This window comes from Chlamydotis macqueenii, chromosome 3 (assembly GCF_036417535.1).
Source record: "Chlamydotis macqueenii isolate bChlMac1 chromosome 3, bChlMac1.mat, whole genome shotgun sequence".
Lineage (NCBI taxonomy): Eukaryota > Metazoa > Chordata > Aves > Otidiformes > Otididae > Chlamydotis > Chlamydotis macqueenii.
In genome coordinates, this window is record NC_141558.1 from 28,979,360 (window position 1) to 28,998,835 (window position 19,476).

Genomic DNA, 19,476 nt, shown 5'->3' on the forward strand with positions numbered 1-19,476 from the left:
CCACATAAGGCAAGAGAATCTCACCACTCTAAAATGGTGTAATCTCAGATGTAAAATGAGAACCATGCTCTATTTTCTTTCTTTTTATGCTGGCAGTGTTAGCTCCAAATCCTGCGTCAGAGGATGAAACTCCTTTACATGTAAACACAGAATTGTACAATTACTAATTATAAATGATTACAGCATTTGGGCAGAAAGGAATATGCCCCTAACATCTGCTGGCAAGAAAGATAATTGGAGACGCTGCCTGAAAAAATATGTACTTCTGCCTCTACGACTCAGATGTCAGTGCATAATTCCTGTTTGAAGAAAGGTAGGTGTTTTGAAGAAATGCTGGTTAGAGGCATAAGTTAGCTCAAACAAAAGGCAGTTCTGACGGATGGCTGGAATGTTGACTTTAACAGCATAATGTGTTCCTGTGTTTTTTTCTTATGCTCACTCGGCTTTCAAAAATGAAGAAAAAAGTCTCAAGCTTAATTCCTATATTATAAATGCAGGATGAAAAAATACGTTTTCTGTACTGCAAATTAAAACAAGGCAGCAGTACCAGCAGGCTCTTGCCTAGTGCTTACACATTTCACTGCGCAAGGATACCTTCACAAACACAGCACTTGTACTAAAATACATCATTCACTAAATCTCACTGGAACTACTTACATAAGAAATCCTTTCGGGAGTACCTTGATCATTCCATATAGAGCACTCTTCTTCAGTGCAGCATAGAAAGGGAAATTAAATCAGGAAGAGCATAGGAAAAAACCCTCAGGTACCACAGTAGTAGTGAAAAAAGAGGATACACTTGAATGGAAACAAACAACAACAATTTCCCCTCCTTCCCATGCATGCAGAATTTCTCATGCCAATATTTACTAGGTTAAGCAGCACAGAACAATTATTAGAAGTAAGCAACCCTGAATTTTCCTTATTGAAAAAGATACCACCATAAAGCACAGAACAAAAAAGGTGGGAGCAGTCGCAGAAAACGGCACAGCACTGCTGGGCATTATTATTCCTGTTCTCCCGAGGTCTTAATTTAGAGCATGGGGGTTTTTTTTGCCTTTTTTTTTTTTTTAACTAAAGAGATAAAAATGCAGTGGGGAGGAGGGACTGAGGTTATACGAGACAAAGAACATTCTAAGCTTCTTAAAATAGTTGCAATACACAAAACCACAATGACTAAATAGGCCCCAGCAGAGTACAATTTTATTTTCTTTTTTTTCTTTCTGGTAAATCTCAGAGTGTTAGCTGACACAGGGATTGTCAGAAGCTGAGGTTTTTCTCCTCTCTATAAAATTTAAACTCTGCAACATTTCTGCCAAGCTACTGCCAGTAGGAAGGTGCTTTTATGAGGAGAAAATTGCTTGAATATGCTACTGGGAGATTTACTTTCTCTGTAGCCCTAGTTTTATTTAAATGTCATAAAAAGCTGGCAAAACCCAATTACCATCAGCCCTGCAAAGCTCACCTCGAAGATCTACACCATTTTGACCAGAGGGGCTTTAGTGCAGGTCCATTTCTCTAGCTGGGAGTGGGTGGCATTCCAGCTGTAGGTGGCAGTAACCCACAGCTCTTCTGTTTCAGAACCTGGTGGGAGATTAAAACGAGCCCAGACACACTGAACAGTGTTTTGCTCAGATGTAGCAGAACAAAATACAGATAATAAGGATTTTTCCCAGCCAAGGATCTCAGGGTTTTCCTGGCAAAGGAGTTTTTGAAGCACTCATTTACTTAAATTACAATCTGTATTTTTAAAATAAATTGTACAAATCAAGTATTTTTCTTTGCCTCAGTCTGGGTTTTGTTTTTTTTTTTTTGAGAAAAGGGCTGTTTTGTGTACATGGACTCTTGGACAGTGTATAATCAAGTGGCTTCAGAGAAAAAGGCTGAAATTTGTCATGAAAACAGCCTTTCTTATTTTGTCTCCAATTTAGTTGTTTTTTTTTTTTTTGTAAATTGAGGTAATCTGTGGTGGGTGAACTCAGGATGCTCTGCGTATTTCTTTTGATTTTGTGGCTCAGGTTGCTGTGTTCTTGTCTAAGGAAAGTTAATCATATATGTATCCAGCTGCTTAGTGTAAGATGATGGAATACTTATGTGATCTGTATCAAGGACTTGAGAAATACTTGTATATTGACAAAGTTACTAAAAATGCATATTATCAAGACAAGTGTACAGAAAATGGTTGCAAATTTAACCACCCAGGAGTTAGGAACTGCCCAATTCATACTGAAAAAAATCCACCCCAAAATATGGACAAAAGCATTTTCGGAAACAAAATCATTATGTATTCATACGTATCTATTTACCTATGCATACACTTATATAATAATGTACAACTGTTTTTGCTACTACACAAATATCCATTAAAAAATGGATCAAATGTGAGGTTTTAACTCCATTAGTTCTAGGCAGAAAAAAAAATGTTCATTTCAATCACCATTTTGTACACACTCTGCACCTAGCAAGATTTGTTCATACCCATGAATGCTGTCTTGTTCACATTAAATCACAGCATTTTACCATCAAAGTACAGGACAAGCATCCTCTCATTTTAAAGTATTATAACCCCACATCTGCTCCTAAATCATCAACCCAGCCTTAAAGACCTGTTTGAAAACAAACAGGCAACTGTCCATAAATAAAAAGAGTGTCCTGATATTGAATCCTGCTCCATCTCAGTATTGGCTCTTGCCTTGCAGTAGTTCATATGCAAAACATGCTCTCCTACAGATGGAATCCACTTGTCTTTGCTATTAATTGAAACACAGCAGGACCTAGAGAGCATTTGCTGAAGCTGAAAACCGACCTTATAATTTAGCCTTGAATCTTGAGCTGACATAACTATCGCATTATAAATCTGGATGCTGAGCCTCAACACTTGTAAAGCAAATAAAATAAACTCCTGATTGTTTTGTCTTTTTCATTGCAGTTTAAGCATACTAAAGTTAGATTTCAATGTTAAAAACATCTTATGTTTGTCCATGCAAAGAATTTCAATGCCTAACTACTACACAGGTATCTGTAAAGAGTGAAACAAATACAGTATGTCTACCTCACTGTTTTTCAAAGCAGGGAAAACAGTAAGGATACTCAAAGACTGCATCAGTTTTTAAAACATTTAACTTACTGTGAAACCAGATACACATTTATACATTGCATTCTTGCTCCATTGTCCCTGCAATGATTACAAATCAAGGAGCTGTTTTCTAAGGGGCAGTGCAAAGCCTGTGTCCCACTTCAACTCTGCTTCTAAGGTTTAAGTGAATCTTAAGTAGGCAAATTTCACCCTCGGGGAGGCAAGGGTGTAAGAACTGTACTGACAGAATCAGAAAGCATCAGGAAAAGGAAAGGGATTGTAACTGTTTCTGTGTAGTCTCCAAGCTGGGAGGTTTGGTATTAGCCACCAGGAAGATTTTTTACAATACTGTCTTTTGGATAAAAGAATAATAGGTTTGTATCAGGTGTGAACCGAGGGAAAAGAAATTTAATCAAACTATCAGCTATAAGTGTATTACATAATTTGGAGCAGAAGTACCTTATGGACCACCGTATGGCCAGGGGAGGAGAAAGAGAGATTACAACCCTTTGGCAAACTTTCACCTTACCTTCTCTATGAAATCTGCTTGGGGGAAAGCTAAAAAAAATGTTAAAAATCTAGCCACTTTTACAATACACTATTTATTTGTTAATGGTTCTTAACTCGGAATGGTTTTCAGTCCAATTTACCCTGGACTTTTAAAAATAGTTTATTCTCTCATTACATCAGTTACTCTGATCCATGTAATAATATCATGAACACCAGTGAATGCTAAGAAAATAAACCTGGATTATATAAAATGATAATATCATGAAAACAGGCTTAGCTTGAATTTGGGGATTTAAATCAATCTCTGAATATTTTGGTAAGGTGTGAAGTCCATAATTAATCCCTGAAGGTAGCTACGAAAGAGCTTAAATCTGTGTTAATGAACTACTGTGCTTGGTTTCCATCCCAGAAATATATTGCACCGTTTTTGAAAATGTTTTACAGAATTGAATAGTTGATGAATAATTGGGTGAGCCTGACAACTGAAATATAATGATGCTGTACTGTCATATTATATGCTACTACCAAAAAAAAAAAAAAGAGTAATTCCTGAATATTCTTCAGTCTACAGATAGTAGCAGTCTTCATGTTTTACAGGAAGATTTGTGCTCAAAATGTAAACTGTTTATAATTCAAAACTCCTTGTTGTTAAGAATTTTTTTAGGTTGAACATCTCTGTCTTTGATGCCATACTGTTTTCCAGCATAGAATCACAGAAGCATACTTCTGTGTACTTTACAGTGACTTTTCTTTGGCTTTTCCTGATCCCTGCTCTGAATAATTCTGAAGAAAATAAATTAAATTAAAGCTGTGTGTAGTTGCAGGGCTAAGACTGTCATTAAGAAAAATAGAAAAAACTGTTATTTATAGGATAACAATTGTACATCTTGAAAAAATGCTGTTCATTTACATTAATCTGTTTTCTTGGTGTCCTCATTTTTATAACTGGGGATAGATACAAAATAAACCCAATTGCCCTTAGCACCCTCACTGACAGTATATTATAAAACTCCATAGTCCAATGAAGAGAAGACAATTGTGAACAAAGGAACAATACATACAGCACAACTATAGCCACCATATAATTAAATTCTTCGAGTGCATATACATACACATGTTTATATCTGTGTTTCCACACAGATCTTTAACTCACACTCCACTAATTCCTGATGACTGCAGCAAAAACGATGACATGGTAACTAAGATATGAAACTTCACATCCTATTAGCAGCTTCAAAGACTGGAAACAGAAAAGAGATGTCATGATCAGGCCTTCTGGAACTGAAGGCTTACATACCGCACTGTAATCTTCAGAAAAAACACAGGGCAAAAGAGAGAGTGATTTCTACTGTAAAAAACAGTGCTGCACAGAGGAGCCCTTATAACTGGCAGTTTCAGTAACTGTTTAAAACAATTCTCTCAATGCTGACTAACTGTTTTCTGTCTGGGACATTTCACCTTGGGGGATTCCTGAGGTGCTCCCTCCCACCAGACTTTTTCAGAACTTGATCTCTTTTCTATGACAACCTATTCAGACATGAGTGTTAAAAACTGCTAGGACTTCTGTATTCTTTTATGTAAACATCAAAGTAAAGTATCTGTTAAATTACTTTATATGTTAATATATATTGAAGTGGTCCAGGTACAGAAAGCAGTAGATGTCCAAAAACTCATATGACTGTTTCATATGGCCCACTTCAAATATCATAACCACATGAGAAGATGATAAGAAGAACCAACACCGTCAGTCTTATAGAATCATAGAATGGTTAGGGTTGGAAGGGACCTTCAAAGGTCATCTAGTCCAACCCCCCTGCAAGGAGCAGGGACATCTCCAACTAGATCAGGTTGCTCAGAGCCTCATCCAGTCTGCCCTTGAATGTTTCCAGGGATGGGGCTTCTACCACCTTACTGGGCAACCTGTTCCAGTGTTCTACAACTCGCGTTGTAAAAATTTTTTTCCTAATTTCCGATCTAAATCTACCCGCCACTATTTTAAAACCATTACTCCTTGTCCTATTGCAACAGGCCCTACTAAACAGCCTCTCCCCATCTTTCTTGTAGGCCCCCTTGAGGTACTGGAAGACCGCTATCAGGTCTCCCTGGAGCCTTCTCTTCTCCAGGCTGAAGAGCCCCAACTCTCTCAGCCTGTCCTCATAGGAAAGGTGCTCCAGCCCTCTGATCATCTTCATGGCCCTCCTCTGGACCTGCTCCAACTGGTCCATGTCCTTCTTGTGTTGGGGGCTCCAGATCTGGACACAGTACTCCAGGTGGGGTCTCATGAGGGCAGAGTAGAGGGGGAGAATCACCTCCCTCGACCTGCTGGCCACGCTTCTCTTGATGCAGCCCAGGATGCGGTTGGCCTTCTGGGCCGCAAGGGCGCATTGCCTGCTCATGTTGAGCTTCTCATCCACCAGCACTCCCAAGTCCTTCTCCTCAGGGCTGCTCTCAATGCATTCTCTGCCCAGCCTGTATTTGTGCCTGGGATTGCCATGACCCAGGTGCAGGACCTTGCACTTGGCCTGGTGGAACTTCATTAGGTTGGCATGGGCCCACCTCTCCAGCCGGTCAAGGTCCCTCTGGATGGCATCCCTCCCTTCCAGCGTGTCAACAGCACCACACAACTTGGTGTCATCGGCGAACTTGCTGAGGGTGCACTCTATCCCACTGTCCATGTCGCCGACAAAGATGTTGAACAGGGCCGGGCCCAGCTCGGACCCCTGAGGGACGCCACTCGTGACTGGTCTCCACATGGACATTGAGCCGTTGACCACCACTCTCTGAGTGCGGCCATCCAGCCAACTCCTTATCCACCGAGTGGTCCATCCATCAAACCCATGCCTCTCTAGTTTAGAGAGAAGGATGTCGTGCGGGGCGGTGTCAAAAGCTTTGCACAAGTCCAGGTAGATGATATCCGTTGCTTGTCCCTTGTCCACCGATGCTGTCACCCCATCATAGAAGGCCACCAAATTGGTCAGGCACGATCTGCCATTGGTGAAGCCATGTTGGCTGTCACCAACCACCTCCTTGCTCTCCATGTGCCTTAGCATGGTTTCCATGACCTTGCCAGGCACAGAGGTGAGGCTGACTGGCCTGTAGTTACCTGAGTCTTCCTTATTCCCCTTTTTAAAAATTGGGGTTATGTTCCCTCTCTTCCAGTCATCGGGGAACCTTACTAGACCGCCACGATTATGCAGCTTCTTCTGCAGTCTTCTATGCAGCTTCTCTTCAGAGTAATGAAATGTTTTCTTAGCTGTCTCTAAAAGTCCTTATGGAAGCAATGTCAGAAGAAATCTAGTGCACATGCTGACCTCCAAGCCAGAAGAATTTTCCAAAGCATGTAATAAGGCTAAATTGATGGGCATACTGAGAGGGTGACCTGAATACAAGAGAACATAGCACGTTTTCCTGAACCCTCATACCTTGTGGAGTAATACAAATCATGCCTTGACTCGCTTGATCCTCAAACTCATAACTCCTAAGCACTATCAGATTTTGAAGCAAAGAAGCAGCAGTACCAGCTGTACTCTTACAAGCACACGAAGAGCATAATTTAACTGAGTATGACTAATAAGTCTGGTAACACAACTGTTAAAAAGAGGAGACTGTCCCTAAGTTAAATATTAAGCCTTTTAAAGGTATGCGGGACTTTTTATCTAGCAACAAAGTATTCTAGATAGGTAACTGAACCGTATTAATACTGAGTAATAGATAAACAAGATAGACAACAGATAACTATTACTGAAAATAATGGCATCAGCTTTCAAGGTGCTAATGTGAAATGATTTTTACTGTTCCACAACTAGTCTATAGCAATGCTAGAAGGCTCCATAGATTATGGAAGATGCCAAAGGAGCCACATAAGGCCTTGTGCTGACCTCTTCTATTATGATTTCAGGTAAACCAAGAAAGGTGTTGGTGAAGAACAAAATGGATTTTTATGGTTCTAGGGTCCTTTTATCTTCATATCTCTGAAGATTTCACAGGTTACAGAGAATTAGTATTCAAGAGCAGCTGTTTCATACATGGTTTTGTTAAAGACAGTCATTTTTGAAGAGGAATGCACTAATTCTCTAGCAGGACACCAGATAATTCTTAAGTCTTTGTATTCTTTATGAATAACATTGATCTTCTATGCTCCCCTTCATTTAAGAATAATATACGACTTCAATAGGTCTTCCCTAGCAAAAAAAAAAAACAAACCAACATTCCGTCCTTTACAACATGCAAGATGATATTTAATCTGAAATAACTGGAGTTGGTTGTGGGGGAGACTGTGTAAGCACCACATGTATTGACCCATGACAATGGGCAGTGAGAAAAAAAATGAGGAACTAGTGAGGTTACCTTTGCCATTGAATAGTCAGCTGAACACCTGAGAATACTCTGGGTAGAGGTAGAATGTCTCCTCTAATTCTGACTTTTCTCCTCCCTAAATGCTACCTTTTAGCTAGATTTGGCTAGCTAAAATAATTCTAATCCGAATACAAAATATACATGCACACACAGCATGAAATTCACAGGCCTACACGGGTACCACTCCTTCTTTTTAGCTGTTCACATAACAAAGTTGGCTGGTTTTACTAAATCCAAAACCCAAAAGTTAATGGTAGAAAAAAAATCCAGTTTCCTGTCCTTCTAAAAAGCAAACTTAAATAAATGCTGTTATTGAGAAAGAAATAAAGTAACAAAAACCAATTTGGTGACACGGTAACCTTCTGTATCGAGATGATACCTCATATCCAGACTTCCAAAATTCCATTTGAATATTAAGCATGTTGTGCTGTTTTGGCTGAGGTAAAGTTAATTCCCTTCATAGTAGCTAGTATGGGGCTATGCTTTGGATTTGTGTTGGAAACAGTGTTGATAATACAGGGATGTTTTAGTTACTGCTGAGCAGTGCTTACACAGAGTCAAGGCCTTTTCTGCTTCTCCCCCCACCCCACCAGCGAGTAGGCTGGGTGTGCTCAAGAAGCTGGCAGGTTACACAGCCAGGACAGCTGACCCTAACTGACCAAAGGGATATTCCACACCATATGACATTGTGCTCAGCAGTAAAGCAGAGAACTGGGGGGAAGGTTGGTCAGGGTGCTCCTGCTCGGAGACTGGCTGAGCATTGGCTAGTGGGTGATAAGCAATTGTTTGCATTTGCATCACTTGTCTTTCTTGGGTTTTATTTCTCTCTCTTTGTTATTTTCCTTTTCATCACAATTTATTTTTTTTTTTTTATTATGAAGCTGTTCATATTTCAACCCATGAGTTTTCTCACTTTTACACTTCCAATTCTCTTTCCCCCATCCTGCTGGGGTGGGGGAGTGAGCGAGTGGCTGTGTGGTGCTTAGTTACTGCCTGGGAATAAATCACGACACATGTTCTTGAATTCAACAAGATACCAAAGGTGAAGAAGGTTTCTCTAAACTATAACCAAAATCCGTTCTGCTCTGTGATGTCAGATAAACTTCACTCTTCCTTTCAGTGGCAACCTCTCCAGAACAGGGATTCAGAACAGTGATGTTCTCCCCCATTTAACCTCCAGTCAGTCACGGTAGTCAGGACTGAAATTTCGTTTTTTTTTTTTTCTCCTTTATGCAATTTTCATAGCTTGAAGTGTAGAAATCTATCACTAGTAGGCAGGTGTACATGTTAAGTTAGCAGCAAAGGAATAACTGTTCTAACATATATTACAGATAGTGCATTATTCATCTTCTGGAGTACCAATCTTGTAATTTTATTGTGGTATCTTGTAGTAAACAGCTAGAGCATATAATGGGCCCTTACAGAAAACTTACACATTTCACTGAAAGGATTATCTCTGTGGAATTTTGGAAAACCGTTAGTACAAAGAATATGGCACATTTATCATTTTTTCATACACACACCACATACAATACAACGTATAATGAACAGCAGTAGCTATACTATTTGTCAGGATTTATAGCACAGTGAAATTCTTATAAGAATCCATGCACTACTTCTCCAGTTGGTTAAATATGTATGAACAGTGTTTTGAGTATTTCTATATACATGTAAAACATCTCACTGTCCTTGGAAAAATATATAATTCAATTCATTTTGCTGATATGTTGTGTTTTAAAGCTACTCCAAAAAGTATACTCCTTCTGGAATCAAAGCTATCAGAAATGCTGATTTGACTGTGCTATCATTTTTGAAAATGATGTTACACAGTATTTCTGGGAATTGAGTCAAAACATTCTAAGATGACTAGTATTAAAATTACATTTACTGATATTTCAATACCACAGAAAAATTTTAGCCATGGCAGCTTCTCTGATTTAGGTACAATTGAATTGAGATGACGTATAAACATCACATTTAACAAATTTTGTTCACCGCTTGCACATTATCTAAATAGTCAGGAATTTAAAGTCCTATTTATATTTGGATTCTTGATTTTCCTGCATACTCTATTTTCAGTGGGTTACTTTTCACACTAATTGAATACTAAATATGCGGATCTGATAACATAAAAAATTGATTTTTCCACAGACATTTTTAATGGAACCACTACTGTACTGTTTAAATCAAAAACAGAGAAAGATTTACTCTGTGATCATCACTTTTTCTAATTTGTTTGCTTGTATTATTTTTCAACTGCCAGAATTAGTTATTTCAACAATACTTCTCTTCTATGATAAAATGTCATTCTGAAGGAAACAAATTGTGAAGAGTCTACCACATTTTAATAATTTCCTCATACATTGTTATTGCACAATTTCCTAGGAGTTGACAGATGTTTTGTCTAAAATCTAAAATATCAGCTCTTAACAGTGCCAACTTAATGGAACATAGCTTTCATTTCTTTGTCAAATCTCTTCTCCACAGAACTATAATCTGAGGAACATAATGCCTAAGAAATAAGGTACATTAAATTGTAATGTGTTTCTGACGCCAAGAGAAGGCAGCGCTTGTGTTCTACATTCCCCACCAGCCCCTCCTTGTTAGTGAGAACAAAGTCCAGCATAGCACCTCTCCTCATTGGCTCCTCTATCACATGGAGAAGGAAGTTATAATCCACACATTCCAGGAACCTCCTGGATTTTTTATGCCCTGCTGTGTTGTCCCTCCAACAGATATCAGGGTGGCTGAAGTCCCTCTTGATGACCAGGGCTTATGACCATGAGGCTGCTCCTATCTATCTATAGAAGGCCTCATCTGCTCAGTCTTCCTGGTGAAGTGGCCTGTAGCAGACCCTCACTATAATGTCGCCTGTCCCTGCCCTCCCTTTAATCCTGACCCATAAGCTCTTGGTCAGCTCCTCATCCATCCCCAGGCAGAACTCCATGCACTCCAGCTGGTAGTTGACATAGAGGGCAACACTCCCTCCTCATCTCCCCTGCCTGTCCTTCCTAAAGAGCCTGTATTCCTCCATTCCAACATTCCAGCCATAGGAGCCATCCTACCATGTCTCTGTGATGCCGATAAGATCATAGCCCTGCAGATGTGTGCACATCTCTAATTCCTCTTGTGTATTCCCCATGCTCCATGGGCTTGCACAGAGGCATTTAAATTGGACCCTCAAAAGCCAGCTTGCTGACTGCAGAGGCTGGAATCCCTCTGTGCTGCTCTGCAGGTGCTCTCCTGGACTAGCAGGAGATCGGAACTTGGAATGGAATCTGCAATCTGAAATAATAAAAAACTAGTAATACAGCAATGACTTTCATACTGTTTGTGTGCAAGTGAGTGGGCCTGTGTGTGTTTTATACAATTTTTTATGACATTCCTCACACTGGAGAGGAGGGGGAAATTAAGGCCCAGCTAAAAGCAAATGACCCAGAAAATAAATTCTCTTGAACAGGAAGAAGAACAACCCTGATCAGCATTCCCCAAAGTCTCTTACCGCTGACCAGAAACCTTGCAATGCAGCTTTTTTTTTTTTTTTTTTTTTTAATCTAAGGAAACGTCCTTTGGGCATCTCCTGTCACTTTTCCTTCTGGAGAGAGGTCACATTTTCCCTGTAATATGTTTGCCTGAGTCTCTTAGTCTATAAAACAGTTTTATAAAAAGATCTTTGATATATGATCAGTTCAGCTATTTCTGACTAGGTGGTTCTTTCTTATCCAGAAACACCATCATCTAAAGCAGTGATAGGAAATCCATGAGCAATTAAAAAAATTTGGCCTGCAATGCTATTAGCAGTTTTGGGAGGTGCTTCAGTGCTCCTTGGTTTAAAAATGGGCACTTACTTATTCTTGTGCAACAATTTTGTCTGTAGTTCAACAAACACACAAATCAGATCTTGCGAGCCGGAAGCAAACAGCAACTCTGTGCTAGAAATGTGAGAAAAGCATTAATGAAGGCAGAAAAGCTAATCCTTAGATGAATACCTTCAGCCATAACCTGATATAACATGTATTTTTGGCTTATGGACACAAGGAAGCACAAAAAGTATTTCTGGCACATGATCTGGGAAAGGTTCACCATGACTGCCCTTTGAAACGGAAAATGAGAAGTAAAAAAAGTTTAAAACATTTTAGTATCTCCAAAGTGTTCAGTTTGAGCTCCTTCTTTTTCCTAAAATCAGTCATATTCATAATGACTTTTCCTACTATTTATTTTAATTAACATTCAGAATATATACTAAAAAAGGACCATAAAATTTGTTAAGTCACTTCATCTGGTCTCCTCAGTATCTGCAACACATGCAACTCTATCACTTAACCAAGTTCAACTATAAAATTTCCTTTAACTTACAAGAAAGCTAACCTGGAACTCACTTTATAACTAAAAAAAAAAAAAAAGGCATTAAAAAGCTTAACAGATGAACTTTCTGAAACAGTTTGGGTCAAATTTTTCATTTGGCGACCAGTTCTTTAAGCCTTAAGAATTACATGATGCCTCAGAATGCAGAAAACAGACAGTTTCTGAAACACGATTTAAAATATGGCTTTTCTTACTTATAGCTGAAAAGGTAACGTCTAAATGAGACCTACATATCTAGGAAGGTATTTCTTACATTATCAGGGGATGAAAAATGAAAAATTACATTCCTTGTGTATTTTTGGCAGTTACAGCATTCGTGGTGGCTGATATCTGAAGATAAGTGTCTCTCTACTGAAATTTATTGCTAATTGAGTTTGATTTTTCAGTCTTGGTTAATTGATTAACATTAATGCACCCATCTGCTGCACCAAGACATGGGGAACAACAACAGTAAGAATAATCACTGTAAGAATAGTTTGAGACACTGGGAACATGATTATTTGTGGGAGCAATTAACTTTGAGATTGTACTCTGCACTATAAAAGCTAAGCTTGCCTATGTTTACATTTTCTTGAGTCTTTGTACAATTTAAAACAAATTTATTAATCAGCTACTACTAGTGTAGCGGCTGACGTAATTGTCAGATCATTGTGAAGTAATTTTATGAGTTTATTTCCCACGCACAGATGTGTCATCTTAATTAAGTCTAAGCTTGGTTTGCAACATCTGGCTCATATGATCAGAGGGCCACACAGAATATTAAGAGTCTCCTAGATTAATCTTTCCATACACTTTTCAAACACATACTTTCAAATGCAATAAGCTTTGCATTCACAGGATTATTCATAGAACTGTACGACACTCAAACTCTAAGTTTACTGAATAGTTGTAATTTTTTTTCTCTGAAATGGAATTCCAATCTCTGGAATTCTACATTAGCATACATTTAAAGTGCAGTAAAAGAGCTAGTGAACTTGCAAAAGTGCTTCTAAAAGCAACAGGGCATTTCCACAGGAAATAGTACTTTGTTTTTAAAAACTAATAACATAATGGTGTCTTGGTTTAATTCCAGTCATCAACCAAATACCACACAGTCGCTCGTTCACCCTCACCCGCCTCAGGGGACGGGGGAGAGAATTGGGAAGAAAGGAAAACTCGTGGGTTGAGATGAACACAGTTTTCTAGGGTAGCGAAGGAAGATTATAATAGTAACAAAATGTAGGGATACTAAAATACAAAAAACGAACAACGCACAATCTCTCACCACCCAATGACCTGATGACCGGTACAGCCTGCCCTGAGCAGTAATCACAGAAATGAAACCAAAAAGCAATGCCAAGCAGCAAACAAAGGAGAGCATTCCCCACTGGCCAACCCTCGCTTATATACTGAGCATGACATTTATGGCATGCAATTCTCTCTTTGGCCAGTCTGGGTCAACTGTACTGACAATACACCTCCCAGCTTCTTGCACCTACGCATCAGTGAAACCTGGGACAAATGGCTATGTAAAGAATTAGAAATTTAGATTTGTACTGAACCACTCATCTGACACAGCATATGTTTTAATACTCTTGCAACAGAATGGCTTTTGTCCTATACACAGATTTTTTTTTTGTCAAAATATAAATAGATAACACTTCTATAGATAACACTTCTATAAAAATGAAAGTGGAGTGGATCTTAATTTGAAAAGAATGAAGATAATTAGAGATTTCCAATTCCACAATATGACACATTCAGTAGTTTCACAGCAAAATGGTGATTGTGCAGCCTGCCCCTATCACCACGCCCCTACCTGGCCTTCTCAGGGCTGTGTCTGACCCTGGTTCCCCTCAGTGGGCTTGATCTCGATCCCCCAGCAGTGGACTGATGTCCGAGCCTGGCCTCAGCCTGTTGCCATCCCCAGGGGTGTGCCTGATGTTGGGGACTAGGGCTACCCCATGGCACTTGGCTGCCAGGCCTTGCCCTGATGGACCTCTTGGGAGCACCTGATGCAACTCATAACCAGACCACAGGGTGCTGCTGGCCTCTGCTGCATCCTGAAATTTTGTATCTAAAAACTATCAAAAATACAAAGACAATATTTTCTCTGTCAAATAAACTTATTTTGCATAATTATTGTAATTAATAGCATGAACACTACTTCAGTATTTTTGTACTCTGATGATGAGAAAAGGCAAGTAACTTTCTTTCAAGAATAACTGTAAAAATGTTTCTTATGAAACACCTCTATCTATGCTCAAGAGTATGTGTTGACAAGCTCCAGTGTTCATTATAGAACATAGCTGAGATATTTGCTATGTAATACTTCATGGCTTTTCAGAAGCAAAAGCTCTAACTAGTTGCCAAGCACCTGAAGAATAACATGCAATGAAAAATCTTTTTCTTACCACTAAAGAGTGTAAATGAAACAACTGTCAAAATCTTAAACAAGTCCATAATAGTTTTATATGAATCATCAAAGTGTTGCTTGTTTCATCAGAATTTTTTTTTACATACAATTATTATTTTTTTCAGTAATAAATATACAAATAGACAATTACTGATGTAGATGGGAATATTTTTAACACTATAGATTATTTATGACTCTCACTGGCTGCATTCTCATGAATATAAAGTCATTATCTGAAGACAACGCAGTTGTATAGTTCACATGCACCACTTGAACACTAGGACCTGAGGTCTGGAAAGTATTCCCCATAAACTATACACAAAACATTCTGCTGTGGCTTTTCAATTCTCCTGCTTCACACATGACATGATGTGAACCGCTACAGGTTGATGACCAAGTAATAATCAAATAGTTGCTAGGATAAAGCAACTAATAAATTAAAGTGGAGCAAAGGCAGAGCTTATATATTTCAGCTACAAAAGGTACCAAAGGATGTTTGTAACCAAAGCACTGAAGGAAGAAGGTGACAACTAGCCAAACACACTTAAAATCAGTCCATTTGCTTTGTTTGTTACAGTATGCACATTTACTAAATAGATTCTTAGTATTAGCAGACACTGGCTAGAAAGAAGTACAGGAAGAGTCTACAGCACAGAATCTCTCACCATTACTTTTGGGAGATGCTTCACTCACTGAAGCACTGGACTTAGGCCTTAAGATAACAGATTCAGAGGAACAATCTTTGTGGAGTGTGTAAGTCCAGATGAAAGAGGTTCTGGGGCTGATCAGAAGGTATGCAAGTCATTGTTCTCCCACACCCCCTCAATCTGCTCAAACCTGTGGAAAATGGAACTGGTACACAGCAAACTGAAGCCTTTTCCAAAGGAGTTTCTAACTCTAGCATTCTGTCAGGGTGAGTCTGTGTAAAATGCCTGCCCGTACTTCTCAAAAACGGCTGCCAGCATAGGCATATTTACATCCCAACTTGCCACCCTGTTTACATCCTCTGCAAAGAAATTGGTACAGACAGGTAGATGACTTATCAAGAAGTGAATCTTTTAGATGTATCATACTTCTCAGCAAAGCAGAAACAATTTGGTTGATTACATGTTCCACAGTGATGAAGAATGTGCTGAGAACGTTGCATACGCTGTGGACAAAATGATTCTTCGGGACTTTGGGGAGCAGAAACTGTTCCTCTAAAGACCTAGTAACCTAACCAAGTGAGACCCCCAAATCCTGAGAGATAACATGTTGTGCTAGTTTTTGTTGGCAGTCTTGACAGCTAAGAGGAATGATCCGCCTCTGAAACAGCAAATCCTATTCTGGCAAGTGAACAGTATGAAATCTGAGCTGCAGAACTTGGATGTGAAACATGCTAGCAAGGTGAAGCTTATTGAATATGGACAGTTTGTGAACTGACTGAAGAATGTATCTACATAAATATGAAAAACAGCCAACCAGGTGAGGAGAAAGGGAAAGAATGACCTCCCTTGACCCACTCTCTCTTTCTAATGAAGCCCAGGATGCTTTTGGCTTTCTTTCTCACTAGGGCATGTTGCTGAGTCATTGCTAACTAGTTGTTCACCAGAACTGGCAAGTCTTTTTCTGCAAAATTGCCCTCCAGCCAGTCAGTCCCCAGCCTATACTGGTGCCTGGGGTTATTCCACGCCAGATGCAAGACTTTGCATTTCCCTTTTTTGAAGAATATGAGATTCCTATTGGCTCATTTCTCCAGCCTATGGAGGTCCCTCTGGATGGCAGCAGACCCATCTGGTGCACCAATCACTCTTCCTTGCTTGTATTTAACTCTTGTATCTGGAGTGCACCCTGTCCCATCTTATACATTATTAAGGAAGATAAACGGTATTGGATCCAGTATTGAAACCTGGGGTAGTGATTGGCTTCCAGCTGGAATTTGTGTTGCTGATCCTTTTTGCTTTTTGAGCCTGCCCTTGAGTCAGTTTTCATTTCACCTCACTGGGCACTTACGTAGCCAGTACTTAACCGTTTATCACTAAAGATGTTATGGGAGGCAGTGCTGAAGCCTTACTAAAGTTGAGTAAACAACATTCAGTGCTCTCCCCTCATCCACCAAGCCAGTCATCTCACTGTGGAAGGCTATCAGGTTGGTTAAGCACAATTTCCACTTGGTAAATCCACGGTGACCACTCCCAACCACTTCCTTGTCCTTCGTGCGTTCGGAAACAGTTCCCACGACAATTTGCTCCATCAACTTCACATAGATCAAGGTGAGGCTAAATATCCTGTAGTGCCTCAGATCCTCCTTCTTGCTCTTCCTGAAGGTAGTCTTCTAGTCCTCAGGAACCTCTCCCAATCACCTGATCTTTAAGAGATTACCAGGATCGACCTTGCTCTGACATCAGATAGCTCCCTTGGCACTTATGTGTGAGTACCATAAGGTTCCATGGACTTACATGTCCAGTTGGTTTAAATGTTCCCTAATCTGATCCTCCTCTGCCAACAGGAAGTCTTCCTTGCTCTAGACTTTCTCCCACAGCTCTGAGGCGAATAGGATTCCTGAAGGCCAGTCCTATAAGGCCTGTTGCAATAGGGTGACGGATAATGGTTTTAAAATAGAGGGAGGTAGATTCAGAGTATATATTAGGAAAAAAATTTTTACAATGAGGATGGTAGAACATGGACCAGGTTGCCCAGAGAGGTGGTGGAAGCCCCATCCATGGGAACATTCAAGGCCAGGTTGGATGGGGCTCTGAGCATCCTGAGCTGATTGAAGATGTCCCTGCTTCTTGCAGGGAGGTTGGACTAGATGATTTTTAAAGGCCCCTTCCAACCCTAACTATTCTATGATTCTGAGATTGAGGCAAAGAAGGCACTGAGTATTTCAGTCTTCTCTGAATCCTCTGTCATCAGAACACCGACCCCATTTAGCAGCAAGCCCACATTTTCCCAAGTCTTCCTTTTGCTGCTGATCTAGTTGTAGAAGCATTTGGTTTTGCCCTGCATGTCCCCTGCCAGATTAATCTCCAGATGGACTTTGGCTTTCCTAACTCCATATCTGCATATTTGGACATTTTATCTATATTCGTTCTAGGTCAGCTGGCCATGCTTCTACCTCTTGTATGCTTCATTTTGATGTTTGAATTTTGTCAGAAGCATCTTGTTCATCTATGCAGGCTTTCTGCCATTTGATTTCCTGCTCATTGGAATAGGTCATTCTTGGGCTTCGAGGAGATGATCCCTGAAAATCAGTTGTCTGCTGTAGAAGATCATGAAAATCATGCTTCTGTAGAGCTGCTTATCCCTGATTTGCACTTGCACAGTCTTCCATGACTCCTCTGGACAGAAGGGTAGTGACCCATTTCAGAACAAAAGTGTTACTGAAAAGGGCTGAGGCTAGCAGTTGGAAAGCAGAAAGCCAGGAAACAAATCCAATGGTCATGAATTATTCAAGACTCAAGCTTTAAACGAAACAGTATTCCATAATACTAGACGACAGGCCAATCAGTAGAATGACAGAGATATAGCAAGGAAAAAGAAGAAAAATAGACTCATTGCTCCTAAGTACACAGTCAGTTTCACCAGTCTGGTAGGCAAATTGTGTAAGTTTTCATAAAGCTGCCTTGCTCTCATTTGTGTTCTAGTCAAACAAGACTTAAGAGATCAAAAACCTGTTTGGTATTCTTTGTGTGCTCATATCAATGGAGAGAGGCAGAGAAGCAGCTCAAAACTTTGGTTCAAGATCTCCTCAACCTAAGAAACACAAAACAGTCCAGAGCTTTAAAAGCTGTTCAGCATTTGCCTTGAAGCTGAAGTACAACTTTTAAAGTCGACATGGCAGCTACTCACAAGTTCAATCAATTTTAAACACAAAAGTGGTTCCTAAATGCTAAGTGCCTTAGACAATAATCAAGTTACTATGGCTTAAAAAGTTACTGTGCTCTATTCGAACCACCATTCAACTGAACCATCACCCTCCATGCTTTTAGCCCATTACTCTTTTGGACTTCATTTCTTCTTTCAGCATGATGCATGGTTCTTTGACAATACTTCTTTACACATGCTGAAGGTGCTGGCTGACGTTTTAGTGTTTTCATAGTATGATGACAAAGGCCTATGCTGTGTACCCAGGAGCACACAATGAGGATGTGTGAAGGTACAAGGCCTAGTAAGACACAGAGTTGTTACACAGAAGAATAAGATCTTATGTGTTTCTGTCCAAACTATATATACAAAGGTTCTGATTTCATCACTGAGCCTTGTAGGGGAACTGATCTAGTTGATCGAAAAGTAATTCTGACAGTAACCCAATATGTAAGCAGTGTAGCAATGTAAATATATTTTATATCTCTTTTCATGTAAGCAAATAAGGTATAAAATCTTTCTGGTTAGGTATGAAGAAGTCACATTTTCTATTTAATAGTATCAGGACAAAAACCTGGTGATTAATTCATTACACAGAAAATTATAATAATTTCTCATTAAGGATGAACCTACCAGCAACAGAGTGTAAATAGATGATAAAATTATTAAAGAGGTAACTCTTACCTAGTGCAAGTCCCACCATTGCGACAGGGATGGTAATCACATATTGGAACATTGCAGTTCTCAACATTCCTTCCTCCAAGAGCATCATCTATGATGAACAACTCCTTGTTGTTAATCTGAAAATCCCTAATGCATCCTTTATAGCCATGTATCTGCCCAGCACATCGATGAACCTCTTCATGAACAGGAACATTTCCAAGGAAGATTGATCCAAAGGTGATCTGCAGAAACAAGACAAGAATCA

General features: G+C 39.6%; 1 protein-coding gene across 1 annotated transcript in view; it reads right to left on the reverse strand.

Annotated features, from left to right (window-relative positions):
- Positions 1-19,476, reverse strand: part of EYS (EGF-like photoreceptor maintenance factor) — an 827,426-nt gene that overhangs the window by 100,015 nt on the left and 707,935 nt on the right. The window contains exon 40 of the mRNA XM_086745378.1: positions 19,233-19,453. Within this exon, the coding sequence (XP_086601504.1) occupies positions 19,233-19,453 (221 nt within the window). The remainder of the gene's footprint in view (positions 1-19,232; positions 19,454-19,476) is intronic.